This window comes from Stigmatopora nigra, chromosome 9 (genome assembly GCF_051989575.1).
Source record: "Stigmatopora nigra isolate UIUO_SnigA chromosome 9, RoL_Snig_1.1, whole genome shotgun sequence".
In the NCBI taxonomy this organism is placed as follows: Eukaryota; Metazoa; Chordata; class Actinopteri; order Syngnathiformes; family Syngnathidae; genus Stigmatopora; species Stigmatopora nigra.
This window is the reverse complement of record NC_135516.1, coordinates 4,692,699-4,715,193: the sequence shown is the minus strand read 5'-3', so window position 1 is coordinate 4,715,193 and position 22,495 is coordinate 4,692,699. Positions and strand designations below refer to the sequence as shown.

Genomic DNA, 22,495 nt, shown 5'->3' with positions numbered 1-22,495 from the left:
CTCTCCCTCACTCTCTCTCGTTCTCACTCTCTCTCTTTCTCTCTCTCTCTCTTTCTCACTCTCTCTCTCTCTCATTCTCACTCTCTCTTTCTCTCTCTCTCACTCTCTCTCTTTCTCCCTTTCCCTCCCTCCCTTTCCACCCCTCCCTTTATCCCTCCCTCTCTCACTTCCTCTATCTCTCCTCTCGCTCTCTCTCTCTCTTCCTTTCTCTCTCTCTCTCTCCCTCCTACTCTCTCGCTCTCTTTCTCTCCCTCGCTCTCTCTCTCTCTGTCTCCCTCTCGCTCTCTCTCTTTCATAGAAGCGTTCGTAAACTCTTCCATCTTCTAGACCGCGAGCACAGCGCCACAGCATCGCCTGGCTTCTTAGCTCACTGTGGCGCAGAGAAGGTGGCAGTAAAGTAAGGGAATCATAAAGTAACATCCTACGCAGCGAAGAACACGCCATGGCATCAAAGGATACCACAGCCTCAGCCTTTGCCAGTGTCAGCAGGGAGATCACAGGTGAGCTGAGATTACTTTTCCCTGAGATGGAATGTTTACCCTTCAAACTACAACCCCACAGGCAGTCCCGGAGGTCAAGTCTGAGGATAGCGGTTTAGCAGTGTTCTCCAAACTATTCTACAAAGGCCGCAGTAGTTGCAGGTTTTGATTCTAACCCAGAAAGAGGGCACATTTTCACCAATTTGGTGTCCTACAAGTGCAATCAGTGGATTGCAGTCAGGTGCTTCTTTTTCTGCAGAAATCTCATTGATCAAAAATGTCTGTGCTGGATCAGCTGGAACAAAAACCTGCACCCACAGGGGTCCTTGAGGACCGATTTGGGGACCCCTGGTTTAGAGGGACACATAGAGTTAGTTTGATAGACTTCTAGTGCGTCTATTCGTAAATAATTGATAGCTATCAAGTTAGTTAGTTAGTTATAGTTACTGCAGCAATAAATGTCTAATGTCGATTCTATGCACTTTTTGAATAATTTGGAGTTAATTCACATACGAACATTTATTGCTTCACAGGAAAATGACCATTCACGATATTGTGTAGCACTTTCTTTTTAAGACATGATGTTATGTTTGGACTGGAGGTATTATACAAGAAGCCGGTCCATGTTAATTATCCTTACTGGGTTCACTACTTTAATCTAGGTGTTTACCAGTTCATCTTGGTCAACAGCCTTTCTGTCTGGCCATTGTGCATTAAGCCATCAACACACCTGCCAGATCCAAGCCAATGGGGGCATAAAGGCCTTCCTATCAGAGTGAGCGCGTCCATGAAAGTGCCAAAAAGGCAGTTGGGATGAGTGGCCAAATTAAAGTAAAACAGGGGCATTGACCCTTCCAAGAGCTCCATTATTCCACCCCTGCCCTCACTGCTTTCAGAGTATCCAAGTTCGCTGAAGTAGGTGCAAAGTGTGTTAAAAGATTTAAGCATTTGGGTTTTATCAAGCTTAGTGTCAACAACGTTCTGTCTCTGGTTGATCTATGTGTGGTACACCCTTGGGTAAATCCCTTGGCTGACTGTTTCTCCAGGGTGAGACCAAAATCGTATGTTGCAGGGAAAAGAAAGATAAAATGAACCATTTTTTTACAAATTCGGAAAAGCAACTGCACAAAGCAGGCCTATAGACCCACTTTCATTAACCTGAGCCATTTCAGTACACTTATATGATGTGGCCCCTGGATGTGCTAACCTGCAATGCATTGCATCTTTGAAAATATGTGCATTTTGCTGTTTGGAGAGATAATGGGCAGAGGAGATAGATAAAATTAGAATTTTCAATTCTTGTCCCACAAGCTTGCAGTACTAGATCTGTCTAGGTTTCATTGGAGTACGCCAGGTTCTTTCTATTGAACTATGAAGCTAAAAATAGACCTGCTACAGTAGGTGATTGTTTTGAGCTTCTCTTTGTGTTAACAGTGTGTGTTGACTCATCCTGGGGCAAAAGCGGTCTTTGAAACTACCCATTTCTGTCACTTCATAAACCCTAAATTTACATACCAATGAATTTAACTCATTTACCAACAGCCGTTTGTAATTCAGCCATTCCAATATGCGTTGTTCCATTTATTTAGACTGCATGTGACGTATGCAGCAAAATTAAAAAAAAAATGTTAAATAGCTTAAAACATATATTATGTTATAAAATATCTTGATTTAGGAGTCTTTATTTCTTTTATAAAAAATAGCACAAAGTACTCCATATAGGATGCATTTGAATAGGTGTTGGTATTCTGGTTCCTGTTTTCTAAATGAGGCCCCCAAATTTGGGGGAGAAAAACATGTATAATTTATGTTACAAACAAGATATTACATTTTAATACTTAATTAAAGTATTTTTATTACATGCAAGGTTGATTCGGCTAGAAATCATAAATCAGACCTGTTGTTTTTTTTCATCCAAATGCATAAACTTTACCACCATAGACAAAAAATGTTTTTAAAGACCAACTGTAAAATATTTTAGTAAATTTATGTTGAATAAGTGATCAAATTCTATCTGAACAAAGAAATTATGAACAAAATTGAAAACAAAACTGATTAAAAAAGGGAGCTACAGTTTTGGTCAAAAGTTTACATATACTTGTTAAGAACTTAATGTCATGGCTCTCTTGAGTTTCCAGTTATTTCTACAACTCTGATTTTTCTCTGATAAAGTGATTGGAACAGATACTACTCTGTCACAAAAACATTCATGAAGTTTAATTATTTTATGACTTTATTATGGGTTAACAGAAAAAGTGACCAAATCTACTGGGTCAAAAATATACATACAGCAACACGAATTACGAATGGATATTTTTATTTATTTGCTAATTTTCCGTTTGCATATTAAATATTCAGGTTATGAAAAGCTTTGATGCGAAAATTTTATTTATTTGCTGATTTTCCTTTTGTATCTAAAATATTCAGGTTATTAAAAGCTTTGATGCAAAACCTTTCTTTCCAAGATACTATAAAACCATCCAAGATTCAAAATTAAGCATTCCCCTAAATGGAAATACACTTCCTGCATCTTTGATTTTATTTTGTTGTGTTAGACTTTCCCATTGGCTCTCTCCTAGCACTCCCAATTGGCTAGAAGGAGAAGAAGCATCTCCATGATACCGGAATGTTAGGTCACTCTTGGCTAACGTTAAACCCGTCTGAACAGCGTAGAGGCCACCCTACGAGAAATGGGAGCATAACACCAGCCCAACCTGAAAAAAGTGTGCTGTAGGCGGATGGGGATGCCATCTTTGTACGTATAGTGGCCAACGGCTGAGTATGACTGTCCAGCAAGAGAGAAATGCAGACGTGTTTGCCAAACATGAATGGTAGAGTGATTAATCATTCAAAACTGTCCCTAGTTGTGAATGTGAGCACGCATGACTGTTGGTTCATGGAGCCCTGCATTTGGCTTGCATTTAATTCAGGGTGTTTAACCTGCATACTGCCCGTTGTTGGCTAGGATAGGCACAAGCACCCCTCTGACCTTCATGAGGATAAAGGGCTCGGAAAATGAAGGAATAACTGTACTGGAGTATAAATTGAATACTTGGCCTAAGTATGAAAAAAGATGGCGATTTATAATCCAGAAAATACGTTCAATGAATGTTTACTAGTAGTTTAGTATCTTAGCGTTTAGTATTTAGTACTTTAATATTTACTTTTTATCATTCTTCCAGAGAGCATCAGGAAGGTTTTGGACAAACAAGCCATTACATTTGTGAGAGCTATCAAAATGGACACCAGGAGTGGTAAATCAGAAGATAGGATTCTGGTAAGTGACTCCAATAAATAATTACTTTCCAACATCTGTATTTTACCCTGCTTCATTGTCAAATCACTTGAATGAGTTATCGATTGCTGAAGTTGGGGCATCATTATGTGTGACTTGATGAATACAGAACTGATACACACAAGCGTCTTTGAAACCAAACCAGAATCAATCAAGTTAAATTGGGAAAATTTAATAGATCATAAGGATAAACACAGATTAAATACTGAAAGACTAAACAAAAATATTGAAAAGCAGGTCTTAAGGCACATGCTGCCTAGGCAGAGGAAAGTGGACACTGTGTCATGGCCTACTGAATCCAACAACAGTTTATTAGATGTGGCAGGATGGCCTTAATACCGCAGGCAAGCCTTTGGTGTGTACATGTGTGAGCCTGTCGTTGTACTGTACACTACATCACTACTATTTAAGTGTTGTTTTTGTATTGTTGGGAATTTTCTGTGTTGTTATAGAGGAAATGCTATGGGGGTGTGCTATGCATTCAAGGTGCATTGATGGCCAAGGCCACATTGCCAAGAGAATTGCTTAGTGGTTCCACTAGTTTGTTTCCCTGGAAGGAGATAAAAAAAACTGTATGAGTGAAAAATATATAACATTTATAAAACAAATCAGTTTTCTTTGTTCCAGTTCTTTAGTTCTGACACCCTCCCACCATTCTTCTCCTTTTAGCACTATTACCTCCCCTCCCCAATATATTTACCATGTCCTCTCTTTGTTTCCTTGCTACCTCCTTCGCCCGTCATTTCAATCACCCTCATTCTCATCACCGCTCCCTGATTGTCCTACTCCCCCCAGCATGCTAGTTGCCTCTCTTTGCTGTCTCTCCTTTATGCCCTTGCCAGCATTTGCACCCCACTATCCTTAATCCAGCATATACAATTATTTGGTCCCTCTTTCCATTGAAAGGCAATTCACTGAGTACCAATATTATATTTGTTTTTACTGTGCATACGGGCTATGTCTAGGGTTCTAGAGTAATTTAAGAAGAAACTTAGGTTTAGGATTTTATTCCTTTTTCTAATTGGAAAGAAGATCAATGTTGGGGTGATGTGCTTAACACAGGAGAGGGTATTTGAATGCACTTCTGTATTGTTTTGTGGATTTACCAGAATGAATTCGTGATTATTCTATACATTCTAAATTTGACGATATGTACGTAAATCGTTTAGAGATGTACCAGATGGTTTTGATCCGAAACACTTTTTTTTTAAAACGAAATAACAGTAATCAAAAAGCTTGGTAGCGTGCACTCTGCTTGGAGTGCACTCAAGTGGTGAATGAGAATGTGTTAGTTCGTTGCAGCGATTCGCATTTAAAGCGCCTGAAACACTTCCCACCTTTAGATCTTCTTTGTTTTCGTCCCCTTTGAGTAGCTAAACACTGGGCTACCAGGTTGTGTTTCCTGCTCTGGAAACATTTCATTCCCACAAGCTTACTTTACTCACAGAGATTTGACTCATTGCGGTGCATTTCATCCATGGTGAATCCATCCGACGAGAAGAGTTTCAGAATGATCTCTACATTTACCCTCTGGAAACACAACTGGAAGTGACAGAATATTGAAATTTTAATACACATAGTGAAGATGAAATACAAAAAAGGGAGCTGTTAATCAACATAAAATTATTGTGTACTTTGCATTAGCATTTTAAACATGTTTTTTACTCTATAGTTGCCTGTTTAGTTAAGAATTTTTAAATTTGTGTTTGATCTAACTTTGTTGTGCATTTTTGAAAAGTCAATATCAATGGTTTGTTGTTTGTAATTTTAATATATATATATATATATATATATATATATATATATATATATATATATATATATATATATATATATATATATATATATATATATATATATATATATATATATATATATATATATATATATATATATATATATATATATATATATATATATATATATATATATATATATATATATATATATATATATATATATATATATATATATATATATATATATATATATATATATATATATATATATATATATATATATATATATATATATATATATATATATATATATATATATATATATATATATATATATATATATATATATATATATATATATATATATATATATATATATATATATATATATATATATATATATATATATATATATATATATATATATATATATATATATATATATATAATATACACACATGCATACATTTGTACTGCATTTGTGTTCCCTATATTATAGTTTGCCCCCTGTTATGCCCTTGGAGGTTGAGAATATCCAGCTGTCTGTGCTGGTTGACTATACCAGGCATCACACAATGACACATATATACACTGACAGGTGTATAGAGTCACAATCAAGAGCTACCCAGTCCAATCCAATCGAGTAGCATAAAAATACATTCGTGTTTATACACACACACACACACACACACACACACACACACACACACACACACACACTTGGTTAAAATGTTTTGAACCCTTATTATTATTTTTATTATAGTACTCTATTTATGGATTGAAGACAACTTGGGGAAACAAACCACATCTTCAAAAGCATATGGGGTGACATTAAAGGGTTGTTTGATTTGCAGTGAAAGGGTGGGGGCACTCTCGGAAAAGGAGCTATGCAATGCAAGAGTAGGGATAAAATATCTTATAGGCTGAGATGACCCAGTTGTTGTTCATCACTTATATATCCCGATTGGTCACTCTATTTTATGAAACTAAAGTTACATAGCTCCTACCTAATAATGGTCCATTACTGCCAGAGACTTTATTGGTTTGACAGTGCTGAGGATAGCACATCAGTGACTTCTTTATACTCAATGATTGTATTGAGGTTCTTCTTATGAAACTTTAGCAGGCCATTGTATTTATATTTTTTATGTCAAGTATTCAGTGATTAATCTGAAAATAGTTGCTACCTGTTTTGTGTATCAAACTCTTTTCACATTGAAATTACTCATGATTGATATAATAAAGCCCTTCATTACACAACACAAACATCACTATTGCAGTGTTTCAGTGACTCAGCTTGCCATTAGTGAAATTTGCTTTAATTGCAAAGGCTGGAAGAGAGTTAACCTTCACATTGTAGCCTTGACTTTCCATACTTTTTTAAATATACGGCGATGGTCCTTTTGAAGGACGACTAAGCGGCTCCTCTTTCGTACATGGTACACATCTTCCTACAGCTTCTTTGGGACTGTGGGTCCAATCCAGTGACTCATCAGATTTGGAGACTGATGCAACTTCCACAGTGATTTTAGACCCATCAGAGACACAGGCCACTCAAAAACAACATGCGTAATATTACCTGTTTTGCCATTAGAGTCCTCAAGTGGCTGTGGGAACACATTTTGAACCCGCCTTGGACCTTGGAGGAGACCTGGAGTGCTCTCATCTAAACATGAGACATGATTTTCAGCCACTCCTGTACAGTTTCCCAATACATTTTGAAAAACAGCAAAGCACAAGATGGCCAAAATGTGATTGAACTGCATCATTTAGGGATGCAATTGTGTCATGTGACTATTTTTGAGGCCAATTAACGATACTTTGAGTGCAACTGCATTATTAAACTCGGTCATGATGGAGATGTCCCAATGATAATGGAGGCTGAAACATGCTTATAGGGCATACTAATCTTATCACTTTACAGTGACAGTGAATATGCTTTCATCGATCCATCTTCTATAATTCTTATCCTTAGCATCTAATTCGCTTTATTTTCACATTAGCTCAAAACAAGCCAACTTAATTTCATAGGTGAATTTGCTCATTTATTGTGGAAAAAATAGGTTTTCTGCTTGAGCTGTGACAAAATATTGAGAGCAATTCAATCAGGGTAATTTAAGACAGTGGCGGAATGCTCCATTTTCTCATGTTTGCAGAATTCCGTCACTTTTGTGTCTGTAATTTGCTAGTATAGTGCAATAGCCTTCCCTAAGAGTATTACCGCTTCCTCTATTAATGATGTGACTTTCCATATTTACCACCTGACAGTGCATGATATTTGCCCTCAGTGTTGTAATTAGGACTCGAGCTTTACAAGATTAATATAACACATGTTGATAGCCCACGGGGCGATTCTATCAAGTGTGACTGCTGACCTTCTTTCCTCCGACGCGAGGAGATAAACAAGTATTGCCCACAGGTCTTACCAATTAGAGATGAGAAACTCACAATATGATACGATTTGCGATAATAGGCTCATACAACAATTGTTAGGCGATACAACAATTGTTTATACTTTAGTCAGGAAATCATTCTACAATATTCAATTGAATGTCCAGTCAATCACAGGGGACAAGGAGACAGACAACCATTCATGCTCACACTCATACCTAGCGGCAATTTAGAGTGTTCAATCAGCTTGCCATGCATGTTTTTGGGATGTGGGAGTAAACCAAAGTACCTGAAGAAAACCCACGGAGGTGCAGGAGAACATGCCTCCACTAGCACTTGAAGTATTACGCACATGTTCATACACTCATTGACCAGTCCATATTGTGAAGACTCTATGGAGTAAAATATCCTAGTCTTTGTTAAGTATACGTTATTTGTCTTGTTGCAACCCTGTTATACATTTCAGGACTGGACAATGATATGAGCCATACTCACTCGTTGCCCTAGGAGTTTATAGGCTTAAGTGAGCCATGGCTCACTTGCTTGCAACCAGCTGCAAAGTCAGCTACAGTGCGGTGAAAAAATATATACAACCTTCCTGATTTCTGTGATTTTTTCATATTTATCACACACAAAGGTTTCGGACCGTCAAACCAATTGAGTATAACACAGAGACAACCCAGCAATAGAGAAAATGCAGTTTCTAAATGATGATTTTATTTACCAAGGCAGAAAAAAAATAGAAACTTGTCTGGACTTGTGTGAAAAAGTAATTGCCACCCGTTTGAAATAACTGAACAATCACAATTGTTAGACAGCTGAGTTCCATTTCACAGGCCACACCTACACCTGATTACTTCCACATGGGTTGAATCAAGAGAAGGCTTAAATAGAATGTATCAGACAAAGTGAAGTAGTCTACAAGATCAGAGCATCATGCCATTCTCCAAAGAAATTCAAGGAGAAATGCAACAAAACAGTGATGGACATCTATCAGTCGGGAAACAGTTACAAAGCCATTTCCAAGGCTTTGGGGCTCCAGCGAACCACTGTCAGAAATAGAGAGAACTGGGAACAGTGGCAAACCTTCCCTGGGGAGGGCCAACTCTTACTACTGTTTCTGAAACAATGAGATGCAAACGGTGACGTTTTCTGTCCTCATTTCATTTAATCTCTGCTACATTGTCTTTTCCTGTGTCTGTGCATGCTACTGCTACAAACTGAATTTCTCCGAATATTGAATGAATAAAGGTTAATCGAATCAAATGCTTTTGACCACTCTTATGTCCACTTTTGTAAAAGCACCTGGGACATCTGTCCTTTCAAATGCTACTGTCACCAGGGATGTGGTGTATTTAGGGAGGCTATTGTTGAACAATGGTTACAAACTGTTTGAATATGCTTGTGTGGTGGTGAGTCAGAATTGAAGAATGTATTAATACAAGTCAGCTATCTTAATTTGCATCATTATATCTGCACATGAGTCATGTGTTTATTGCTGAGCAAGCATGACCATAGTAAGTGGCTACCTTAGATTGCTTCCTATTTCACTCAGTCGAAAATGCATGTGTTTTAAATGCCCTAGTAGTTGAGCTATGATACAAATCCCACCAGTGACCAAATCTGGCTCTGATCCATAGCTCGTTGCCTCAGAGGTATAGTTGCAATGTACATGGCCCTCAAGCACACACCAGGATTTGCACAATTTCGTTTGAAGTGCGGTATTTTATGATAAATATTGAACCCCCATCCTACCACCCACTCACTGCCCTTAAATGACTGCAACGTACACCAGTAGCATCATAATTTATGTTAACCACATATACTTGTACTTGACATTTTACTACAGAGCCTATCTGTTTCTGAAAAGCAATGCAATTACAGCTATCTCACCTGTCCCGGTTCTTCTTTCATGGTCTTTACAGACACTGACAAAGGCTTAAAAAGTCAGAATTAAGAGAAACATATCCCTAGTAGAATTTCATTTTCTTGACTAAGCTAAAATGAACCTTTTGGGAAATACAGAGTCTAGCTACTGTATTGTCACAAAAGTAACACTTAAAAATGTTGTTTGGTATGAGTAAAAATGTGATACTTCTACTATACATGGCTTGATCCCTACATGAATTTATTTTTCGATTAAAACCACTTTTTTTTCTTGTTAGAGATTTATGCAAATAAATTAACTCTATGGACAAATATCTTTGGGCTTTTACCACAATTTTCAGACTTTTAGCCACCCTAAACCTTGCACTTTAAAGTCCAGGTCCAGTCTGCATGAGTAGATGTAGTTTTCTTCCAACATTTAGTGGCTGAGATTTTTATTAAATTGCTTCTAGCCCAAAAACAGCATTGGATTAATTGTCTTACTCAAGGATTGTTCATCTTTAGGTTTGGAATTGGCCAATTCTCAAATCAAGAGGAGCAATTGGGGGCCCTTTTCTTTTTTGACTTAACTCAATACACAAACGAAGATCCATTCAGGCATGGTTGGATGAGTTATGAGAAAAAAAAATTCAAACAGCTTATGCAAATGACGCAATCTTGTTCAACAAGAGACTAATTACGTATGCCATCCACATTTTCTTTTGAGGCATTGACCGAGATTCTATAAGACAAACTCTGTTGCTGTAAAACTCGTCAGTTTTCTCCAAATGATCTTTCAGTTCATTTGTTAGTGTAATGTTACAGCTCTTATTAAGTACAGGCATTTGTCGACTTATGACCACATCGGGGGTTAGGGTTGATAGTTTTGGTTGTTATTTTTAATTAGTTTTTCTATAATTACATTTATTATAAAGTAAACACTTGTGGGGAGGCCTGGCGGTTGAATTATTAGCTTGTCGGCCTGGGGTATAATCCAGGTCAGTTCACCGGTGTGGAGTTTGAAAGTTCTCCCCAGGCCTGCGTGGGTTTCCTCCAGGTACTCTGTTTTCCTCCTACATTCCAAAAACATGCATGGTAGGCTGGTTGGACACTCTAAATTGCCCCAAGGTTTGGGTGTGAGTGTGCATGGTTATCCGTCTTGTTGAGCCCTGCGATTGGTTGGCTACTGATTCAGGGTGTTCCCCCGCCTCTGGCAAGGAGTCAGCTGGGATAGGCTCCAGCACCCCCGCGACCTTAATGAGGATAAAGCGGTTCAGAAAATCATAATGATGATGGTAAATACTTGTGTTTAGTAAACAGAGAAAAGAGATACATTTTAATGTTGTTATATTTAGTAGAAAATGCAACATTTTGTCATTTACAACATTATTGTTATCATACTTCGTTTTCATTTTAGAGTAGAGAGGAAAAATGAACCAGTCAATAAATGAAATTCCACATATTTTTCTTCAACAGATCACTTACTTCTAACTAATTGTGTCTTGGTTGACTTTTTCAGTTTGTGTTGAATATTCCACCCTACATTGTTACGACCATCTTCAGCGCAATACAATTGTCTTAACCAAAACCAAAAAAACAAAACTGCTGAAATTTTGCTCCTGTTATTGATGAGTGTAAGTAATTACATATTGTCTTTTTATTGCAGGGTGACATTAAAAAATAATGGTGACTCATTGGATGAGAATGGCAAAATATTTATGTAATTGATTATCTCTCTAAATTTCCATACTAGTACTCACTGGAAGACTGGATGTTGGCTTTGTTATCAACCATAAACTTTAAAAATATTATTCCTTGCTTGTTTAGTATCCTGCTGATTGAATTGATACACATCTGAAGGCATGCATTATAGATAGCTCCTTTAACATAATCAGACCCTGTCTCATATTCTCATTTTGAGGCATATGTTGTTTTTTTTAGTTTTGTGATTGGAACAATGGTTAACTGCACAGGCTCTCTGGCACTTTCATAATACACAAGTAAAACTATCTCTCCTCCTTCTTGTCGTTTATTTAAATCCCTCCGTCTTTTTAGTCAGATCAGTTTCTCGTCTCCTCTGTAGTGAAAGTGGTAGAGAATAAGAAGACTATATTACCAGGATACAAATCTCTCCCTCCCTCTCTGTCTCACTTGCTTGCTTTGTATGTTTCATTTTCTTTCTTCTCCATACCACCCCTCAGCAGGGTGCCATCAACCATTCAGCCGAGGGAGGCCTTGAGGAATTGAAAGCGACAGTGCAGAAAAAGAATCGAAATACTAAAGCTAGCCAAGAGACGGAAGAGTTGCAAGAAAGGGACGTTGTAAAACGGTTAGGGCAGGATGGGATCCAGACAGAGCACTGTAGCACATTAGGAGATGGAGGGATTAGGGATTAAGGAAGAGGGTGGCGTCAGTGAATTTCTATGGAGGGAAGAAAAAAATCTGTGGAATGACAGACAGCACCAAAAGAGGAATTTTATAGCCAATACGTATAAAAATACCCAGAGGATATAGTCTGTAGTAGACTAGACAAAATGGTATTTGTATAAGGATGCAATGTGCATTCAGTGCATGCAGGTTTTACATTGTGAATTACTTCATTGCTTGGGCAGAGCTCAGGAAAGTCAATAAGAAACATAAATTATTAAAGACAAAATCAAATTAAAAACAAAAAGTCAACTCATCAACTCAGAGAATAACATAAGAAATTTAAAAAAAAAATCATTTGCAATGCATTGCATTTCAAATAAACATTGTTGATAACCAATTAGCAATTTTTAGAAGTTAGTGTTATTACAGGAATTTTCCCCCATAGTAGTCCAAAATTTAAATGATCAAAATAAAAAACAATGAAGTGCACATCTCACGTTAAATTAGAAAAACGTGTGTAAAAATATTACCACATTATTCTATTTATATTGCACAAACCTAAGTTTTTCAATCTATTTATTATATCCTGTTGCTGTTGTTTTTTTTTTTAACCTTCATATGTTAGTGTATTTTTATTTTTATCTGAGCTAATGTGTTCATTAGTCGGCATAGCAAAAAAAAATAGTGCCCTGACAAAGTTTACTGTTTTGTATTGTGTTTGTGTTTTGGAAAGTACCTGCTACTCAATAGGGTTAAAATCTAACTAAGTATTTTACATCGTTGGATTCAAAGTGAAGATCAAGAATCATCATTTGAAGTTGTTTGCCCCATATATTGACTTATTGCAACTAGAGCCTTAACTGCTTTGTGGAATGAATATTATCTTGCTGTAATATTTGATCTAATACATATACATCATCAGAATTAGCTAATGTACAGGTTCCGTGTGTTGTTCTGAATATTAATATATATTTAAATTTTACATAATTGACTCTAATGAGGTTAAGCAGTTTGGAAAATGTTTGAATGAATGAATGAATGAATGAATTTTACATTTATCTCTCTCAGTCAATGAATTTGTTCTCCCTCTAGGTCCTGGCAACATGGAGACTGTATCTCTTTTCTGTCAAAGTGCCTACGAAGGTAAAAGTATCTTCTCTCTCACTTGAATTTTCTCCAAAAGATTCTCCAAACTTGATCTTTTCATGTTTTCTTACAGCAGTGATGAAAAATCAAAAATATAATTTACCAGAATACGTAAACATTTTTTCGGGTACCGTATTTTCATGACTATACGAAGCATTATTGATGATTATTTGTTTTATTTAAGGTGGAGGTCTCATTCAATTTTTTGGAAATACGTGCAATGAACACTTATCAAGAACACCAGGTAGAATTTTTGACAATTAACCCTTCTTTATATGAAATAATATGTTGACAATTTCTATCTTATCTGTTTCCTATAGGTTATAATTGATACTGACAAGACCACTTATTCACTAAGGCTGCAGACCCAGGACCAGTTGGATCACATGGTTGGTCACATCAACTGTGCCCTCTCCCGAGTCTTCAATAACTCGATTTATGCGTAAGCAACAAAGACCATTTGCCTATAGGAAAAAAGTCTGAGTGTTTGTGCCGCATAAGCTGAGAAGCAAAGACAAGTTGTTTGTCATTAACAGTGCTCAACAGAGCTTTGAGATATTGGCAGTGTGAATTTAAGGTGGATTTCCTCATCATCATCCAAGTGATCTTCCAGTAATCTATCTGTCATTAACAAAATATACACTGATACCCCAACTTAAGAATGCCTCTAAATACAAAATTGTCACGTTACAAAACACTTTGATATGCAAATGACTGTTCTAATTTACAAAAACAAGATCCAAGTTACGAAATTCCTCAAAACGTAAATATATTTTCTGTGTCAGTTATTTTATTTTGAAATTGTCTATTATTCTTTACAATTATAAAGTACTGCTCTCCCTAGGAATAATACAAGTTGCGAAACAAGTTCTGGAATCAATTAATTTGTAAGTTAAGGTAAAAATGACTGTTCTATTTTTTAAATTTTTTGTGACGATGGGATAAAAGAGAAGGCTGAAATCTCAGATGAAATATGTGATAGAGAATGGAGAAGGCAGCAATAGCCTAATTGCAGTGCTTTATAACTGATTGATGCTGCTGGTTGACATTCAATACCGAATGTAGATAAATTATAATAATACACATACAATGATTTCATGATGATTCTAGAGATATAAAGCGATTAAGGTCACTGATGTTTTTGGCGGTTTTCTGTGATTTGTTCACAAATAGGATTAAGGATGGTTTAAAACAGGGTTATGTTTGTAAAAAGGGTTTCATCCTATCAAAGAGTCTTAGCAAGATGTGCACAAGAATTTAGGTTTACTACCATCCAAAGTATTAGTCCTTTCTGTTCACTGGAAGACCTAAAATGTACAAGAAAATCAATCCAACTTCTAGATTCACGGGCAAAGCAATACACGCTTCAAACTTATATGTGTTTTGATGGTTTCAAACTTCCTTAGAGAACTACAGCTGGACCTTAGGTCTGGCTTCCCAGAAGGGTGATTACAAATTATTGAAGGGGATCCAATTTGCCATGTTGGTGTTAATCTAGTTAATAGTGATATATTTCTGTTTAAAACCTCCCAATGTACATAACACAATAGAGACAGGTGTCACATTTGTGTAGAATCTTTTCTAAAGGTTAGTGAAATTTGGGCAGTGCAGCTACTGGTCAAGTACGTCTGCATCCTTTGCAACTTGGAACTCACAAGTCATGACATTTAGTCAGAATTTGAGAACATCTGTTTAATGTACAGCAGCAGCTACACTGACAAATACTTTTACATAAAAAAATATTCAAGTTTCCTAACTCTTTGAAATGCAAATTACTGTTCCAATATAGCTCCAAGATACAAAATCCTCAAAGGATAAATACATTTCTTATCTTTGTTATTTTATTTTGTAGAAGTGGGCCCTGTTATGCAACCATGACTGATATTGCAAGGACATATGGCCGTAACACACATTGAAGCAGAAGGAAGCATTAAAAAACTCGTTGGCATGTCTTCTCTGGACTGAATGAGGAGTTTGACAGATTCTTTTTGAGTTGTATTTAATAGTATTTTGTTCATTTCATAATTTAACGTTTTTGCATGTTTGTTAGTCATTTGGATACATTCATAAATAATTTTATTATCATTTTCTCTTAGAGCAGGGCTTACACCTCACGGTAGGCTGATTGGACACTCTAAATTGCCCCTAGATATGAGTGTGTGTGAATGGTTGTTGCCACCTTGCGCCTTCCAATTGGCTGGCCACCAATTCAGGCTGTCCCCCACCTCTGGCCCAAAGTCTCAACTACCACAGCAGAAAAACCCGGCCAATGAGGTGATAGACACAAGGAAATTAACATTAAATGATAATTTATTAACACCAAAGTCAACAGAAAACCGGGACTACGGGACAACATAGGCAAAGAAAAAGATACTAAAATGGCACCCTTCAATGAAAAAGGTAACCCCCGCCCACACACACAGACAGGTGTTCAAATGAAAACCCTAAAATACAGGAAATAAGGTCAAAGGGTGCCACTGTAAGAACTGATGGAATAAAAGTCTAGACACAGAAATAGTGCTACAGGCTTGTTCTGAAGTTTCTTTCCCTTGATTCACTGAATTTGATGGTTGTCATGCGTCACTTGATCTCTCCCGAGAGTATAGTGCATTTGAGGCCATGCTTGAGCAGTTTGGACTTTAATCAAGCTTAAGTGTATAAAAAGCAGTATTTGAGGCATTTGCCTTGGTTTACTGTAATACTTTTATCACAGGCTATCAAAATTAATTATAAAACAATAATTATTCACAATTTAAATGTAACGACCACCTTTGGGTGATACTTTACATTTTGGGTAAAAACTATCTTTTTTTTCCTCTGATTCACACCTTATGTAACCTTTTTTGAGAGACCAAAAGATTTCTCAAAGCTGTACAATTATCTGCCTATTAAAGTTGCGCCCTCTTTTATTTTACAGTCCACCTATTTGTCGAGCAGAAGGAGACATCACTGATGGAATTCACACATATTCACCAATTGCAGAGTCATCATTAGACCCTCCAAAAACCTGTGGTCAGTATGTGTCAATTGATTTCATGCTCATACAGTATGTGGTAAAACACCCAGATTATTAAAATTATTACAAGTGTTACAAGTTTTATGAAAGTTATCTGTTATGCCTTTTTGCAATTTAATGTTTTTACTGTAATTTTATCGCTATAAAGTACTCCTTGCTAAAGGACGCACAGCCAAAATTACTTAAAATTTAAGGGACAAAAATCTATAAACGCCCAACCTAACTATTAGCTGCATGTGTTCATCTGTTAAAATGAGGTATTTGCCAAGAGATACGTTACAAAGAAACATTTGATTTGTGAAAAATATAGTGGTACCTCCATTTACCAAATTAATTGGTTTCATAAGTGGTTTTGTAACTTGAATTATTTTGTGAATAGGGCCAATTTCTCTATGTGAAAGCTCCAATCTATTCTAAGGTTCTTAAAACTATCAACACCTTGACATGAGATGAGGCATCAGGATCTGAAAGGTCACTGAGTGAAATCAAATGAAAATACTAAGTAATAATTTTTAAATTTTGAAGCTGAATATGAAGCTCATTTGGCTAAAACTATTCCATGAGTAAGCCACTTCATTCTAAAATCTGCAGGGTTCCAATTGAGAGAAAAAAAAGTTGCTATTTATCATCAAAAAATTACAATAATCTATTAGCGTACATCCCGCACACTGCATGTTGCTCGTTGTTTACAACAATAAACTCCATATGCTTTCATCTTTGGTGTTAATGTATTTGTTCTCTCTGCTTGGGAATATTTTTATTTGTTTATCCTTTTCATTTAAGGAGGTTTTTCAGAGACATATGCAGCTCTCTGTGACTATAATGGAATTGGATGCAAAGAAGAAGTGCAGTGGGTAAGAAAAATACTTTTTTTTTTCTTTTTGTGTCCTTATCTATCTATTCATCTATCTACAATGTCTTATCTATCACAGTATTACTACACTGTCTGGTTTAGCTTAATCCCCCCCAAAAAGCATGAAAAAATATGACTTTAAATTTCAGAATATCTATCAGTACTTTTTCCACAACACGGGACAATAGGAAAGCGTTCGAACTTTGTTAGGATTGTAAAAATAGGGTTAGTGTTAGGGGTTAGCATTACTGAAAAGAAATCAGCACCCCGTACTATAGATAAGTATGGGGAAGACAGCATATGGACGTGTTTTATTGAATCAAATCATTGTGTCTGCAGCAATTACTTATGGTTACATACATACCCGCCTTGCATAACTTCTTTAACATGCCTGTAAAAGTGGACTGGGAGATGTGAGCAAGCATAGTGTGCTGAAATGACAAAAATACATGCAAATTTCACAGCTTTTTCATCATTGACTTATGACTTTAGTTTATGTCGAACTTTTATGGTTGCAGTTGCTGACTAGACAATACGTTGAAAATTTTGCTTTCCAAATTCTAACATATTTTACATCAACAGAAAAGAACTCCATTCCTTTTACCGTAGCTGTTTTAATACATGCCTTTTGACACTTGTTAAAGACTCAAAATTTCGAAGTGTAATTTATTGTTTGATAAATTCATGGTGCATGCTAAATAAATATATCTATATACTTTGCTCACAGAAGGTGCAGAATAAAGTCTGTGGAAATGAAAATCAAATTTTGTTTGCTTTTGGATGTGAAAATCTTTAGTAATTTAGGCCCATATTCTCTTTCACTTATTTTTGCTGGCAAGTACTAGAATCAGAATTTCCAATTCGCTGGAACTCACTTTGAGGTGTTGTACTTATATAGTCAGTTTGCTCACTAAAAAGGTTCTATGCTGGTTCATCTGTTTATGATCATGATTTGCCAATTTCAAGATTCTAATGCTTTTTCTTACATTGTAATTTTATAAAAATCGGTATTCTCATGGGATTTCTCCTTTTCTCTTTTCTATTTTTTAGGATGTTGACACAATTTACCACTCACAGGAGAACAGGGAGTTAAACCTATTGGATTTCAGTCATCTTGATACCAGGTGAAATTATTTATGTTATTGTATCCAATGCTTACTATTGATACTTGGAGTTGAGCATTTGAGTACCTTTTGATAGTTGTCTCTTGAAGGTTTAAGATTAATTAATTCATTCATTCATTTCTAAACTGATTTATCATCAAAAGGGTCACAGGGGTGCTGGAGCCTATCCCAGCTGACTCTGGGCCGGAGGCAGGGGAACCATACAACCTTCTAAAGAAAATAACGACTCCACTGCCTTAGCACTTGAATGCCAGACAGTTGAGCCCAGAACTGCAAATAAGGAGGGTTTGAATAAGGACAGGATGTGGACCTTGATTGGAGGAGGGATGAGTGGGAAGTCTCCACAGCCTGGGCAGGGCTTTGCCACAGGGGTGGAGCCACAGCTGCAGGTACCTGCAGAAAAAAACACACAAAAACAACACAGCCTACAACATAATAATAAACGGCTCTCGGCGAAACGTGTTTCGGCGAATCATCCGAGTACCGAACAGGCCCATGTGCATGAATACAGTTTAGTTCTGAAGTGAATGTTGATGCGGTTGGTCTGTCTTTTGTTCAGTCAAAAACAACACTTGCTGCTCCATCATCTCTGGCTAAAAGCCACCCAGTGAATAATACATTGTGAAGCTGTACTTTTTATTGCAAAAAAACATTTATTTGACACATGACTTTAATTTAAAGTAACATATCTACATTTTGTATCCGTGCTAAAACAACGTTTTAGTAATACACAATATGCCATGCCCACATTTGTTTTTACTTTTTCACTTTGTCACTCTTTTCCCCATACAGCAGGCCACAGTTTACTCCTTTGTTTATAGATGACAAACAAAGGCAGCCACAGGCTGCAATAATATAACTCACTGTATGAATATTTGACTGATGTTTTCACTTATCTTAATCTTATGGATCTGAATTGTTCTCTATGTTCCAGAGATCTGGCTGTCATTGTAGCATCCATTGCATACAACACTTGGTTCACAAAGCTGTACTGCAAAGACCTGCGTCTTGTAATTATTGTTTAAATATTACATAATAGACTATTACTATAACATCAGTTAGCAATGTTTTATTACTGCCAATTGTTAAATTGTGTATACCGTTTACCTCTCCAGGGGTCAGAAGTGGTAGACCAGGTACTTCATGCAGTCAGCAAGTCCAACAGCTTGAAAGAACTCACTCTGGAAAATGCTGGACTAAAATCGTAGGTTTCTTCATTACACCCTCCTCCTACTTACCACCTGCATTAAAAGGCCTTTGTTCTTAACTTTTTCTCTTATTTGCACCTTCATACTTCACTGCATATCTCCTTTTATCTTCCCAATGTTTGTCAGGCTTTTTCCCTTTTTTTCTGTTTTTCCGTCTTTCATTTTTACATCCATGTCTTTTTACATCCATGTCTTTTTAACATCAGTCTTTTCTGGGTTTTGTGTTGAACACGTTGCCAGTCGCTTGGAGGGTGCATAAGATGTACAACCATTTCCACTCATAGTACTCATACTCAATGGGAACTGTACCCAAACTGCTTGCACTGAAGTCACACGAATGTCACACAATGTGTAATTTATTCCTCCAGGGATTTTCCTCAGAAAATGGCATCGGCTTTGTCAGAGAATCCAGCCTCCGCAATTCACTCTCTCAACCTAGCTCACAACACACTTGACAATCAAGGTACCAGCTTGCACCTCCTCCTACTCTCCATCCTCCTCTTTATTCTCTGTGAAACCGTATCTGATCTTTTACACCGTTCTGGTTTGTATGGAGCTAAATCAAAGCCAAAAGTTGCATTTCGGATCTAATTTTGTTTTCAGTTTCAAAATCTCAAAAGTTTTTAAAGCAGAAAAAATTGAATGCAAAAAAATTGTAAATTAAGAGTGGCCAAGCCGTTAGTGCGTCAGCTTCATAGTTCTAAGGTCAAGGGTTTGATCCCAGATGGGTCCTCACTGTGTGGAGTTTGCATGTTCTCTTCGAGATTGCATGGGTTTTCTCTGGGTACTCTGGTTCCCTCCCACATTCGAAAAACAAGCATGATAGGCTGGTTGAACATTCCTAATTACCACTTGGTATGAGTGTGAGCCTGCATGGTTGTCTCTCTTCTTGTGCCCTGCAATTGGGTGGCCACCAATTCCGTGTCGCCTGTCTGGTCCCCATAGTTAGCTGGGATAGGCTCCAACCCCTCCCAAAACCCTTGTGAGGATAGGCTGTTCAGAAAATGAATGAAGATCTAAAAGTGAAGTTTTTTTTAAGGCTAAAACATCACATAAATTAGAAGTGTTAAAAAAAGATTCTGCCATATGTCAAAATACATCTGAAATTAGTTTTACAGAAGGGTTTTTGAAGAAAATAAAGAATATTTGGCTACACTCCCACTTTAGTACACTAGTTTGTAATCTGCCATGATAATTATTTAATGCTAAATTGCTTTGAATTCACAATTGGAAGTCTGGTCTCTATTTTGGTCTATGGTTGCTCATTCACTTTCCAGAAATGTACATGAGACATCTTCAATTTTGCTTCCCTAGACATATTATTATTATTGAATAGTATAAAATGTTATTTTAAAGGAGGAAACCCACATAAATACTGCTGTTCTTGCTGTTTCGGCTACTATTAATGTTCAGCTTTTTTTATAGTCCAACAGTCTGTACTTTATTAGCATTGTAATTGTCTCCTTTTAAACCAGGTGTTTCCAATTTGATTCAACAAGTGTGTCGTCTAAACAAGGGTCTTGTTCTCCTGAATCTTTCAAAGACCTCACTTTCTTCCAAAGGTAAGAATCTTTTGTAATCCAATTATGCACGTGAAAGCCATCACACAAATTTACCTCCTTAAGATAAGTGATATATGCACAGTATGCTCCTATGGATTTGAAATCCATAATTTGGTCACAAATCTTTATATAGTTCCAATTGGTCTTGTAATACGCATGCACATGTTCATCTCTATTATCAACCCATTTGTAGATGTTTCATCTAAGTAGACTTGTCATGTTTCCATCCATTTTAAACTGCTTTTGTTTGTTCCTAAACATATTTTGAGTTTTTTTTAACAAGCAATTATTTATTTATTCATTCAATATATTTATTCAATCATTCATTCAGAATTTTATGTACTGACTTTATATTTTTAATATAGGAGACCTATTTTTAAATTAAAATGTTTGCAGCTGGTGATGTGCCTTGGAATCTTTTCAATGCAAAAAGTGTGCCTTAGTTCAAAAATGTCGGGAAACACTGCCCCAGACAATTTCGCAAATCTGTTAACCAGGCATGTAAGCCTTATGTTCAGCATGTACAATATTCATGGCAATTTTGTCAGGTGTTCAGGGGTTTCAAATGGATTGTCACTAAGTTCCAATCTTGACTGACAAACCAAAGCACACAATGTTGGACATTGTCATGTGCAATGAAGGAGCATGATGGCGGATCTTTTTACAATGATTTGAGTTTTGCAAGGTGTTGCGAGGAGTATGTTTTTGTCCTTTTTTTCTGATTGTTGAGTCCTAAAGAAGAAATGTGTGAAGGTCCAGTGAAGTCACATTTATTAATTCAACACAACCCACACTCTTAACAACTTTCAATGTGCTTCACAAGTTCACAGTTGAAAAACATTAAATAATTACAGTAAATAATTTTGGCACTGACTATGTTCTTGAAGGTGGCTAGAAAGCCAAGTGCCCCAATTATCTTCCTTAGGATCTACAAAATAGTATCTTGACACTCGTTGGTTAACCTCAAAAGCTACAAAAAAAATCTTCTTTTTCAGCAAAGTAGAAAGAGATGATAAAATTAGGCATAGGATGGTAAAGGCTTTGAAGCCATGAAAGGAAATCTCTCGGGCACACGCTGTGCTGCCTGACTCAGCATAAAAGTATGGAAATGTATGAATACCGACTGTTGGCCACATTCTGTTTCATGTATCAAGTGAGAATTTTGTACTGAGTCTAGCTTGCAGCACATCAAGTGGTCAGTCCAAGTTGTGATATCAAGCATAACGTTCAGTACAAATGGATTTATTCTGTACAAAAACAAACAATTTAAAAATTAGATTAAAATAGTTGTCATTTTCTCCTTTAAAAAAAACATTACAAGTCACTAGTTGAGCTCAGATATTAAAGATCACGGCAAACAAATTGTGTTAGCTATTTCTTATAATTAAGCATGCTATTTACCGTTCCTCCTGCTTATTAGCATTATCTAGATTTTTCCCACCCTCT

At 36.5% G+C, this 22,495-nt stretch overlaps 1 protein-coding gene across 1 annotated transcript in view; it reads left to right on the top strand.

The window, feature by feature from the left end:
* Positions 1-242: 242 nt before the first annotated feature.
* Positions 243-22,495, top strand: part of carmil3 (capping protein regulator and myosin 1 linker 3) — a 43,296-nt gene continuing 21,043 nt past the window's right edge. The window contains exons 1-12 of the mRNA XM_077724642.1: positions 243-500; positions 3,662-3,756; positions 13,233-13,283; positions 13,471-13,530; positions 13,607-13,728; positions 16,204-16,298; positions 17,086-17,156; positions 18,206-18,279; positions 19,214-19,289; positions 19,395-19,483; positions 19,856-19,950; positions 20,963-21,049. Coding sequence (XP_077580768.1) covers positions 443-500; positions 3,662-3,756; positions 13,233-13,283; positions 13,471-13,530; positions 13,607-13,728; positions 16,204-16,298; positions 17,086-17,156; positions 18,206-18,279; positions 19,214-19,289; positions 19,395-19,483; positions 19,856-19,950; positions 20,963-21,049 — 973 coding nt within the window. The 5' untranslated portion in view covers positions 243-442. The remainder of the gene's footprint in view (positions 501-3,661; positions 3,757-13,232; positions 13,284-13,470; positions 13,531-13,606; positions 13,729-16,203; positions 16,299-17,085; positions 17,157-18,205; positions 18,280-19,213; positions 19,290-19,394; positions 19,484-19,855; positions 19,951-20,962; positions 21,050-22,495) is intronic.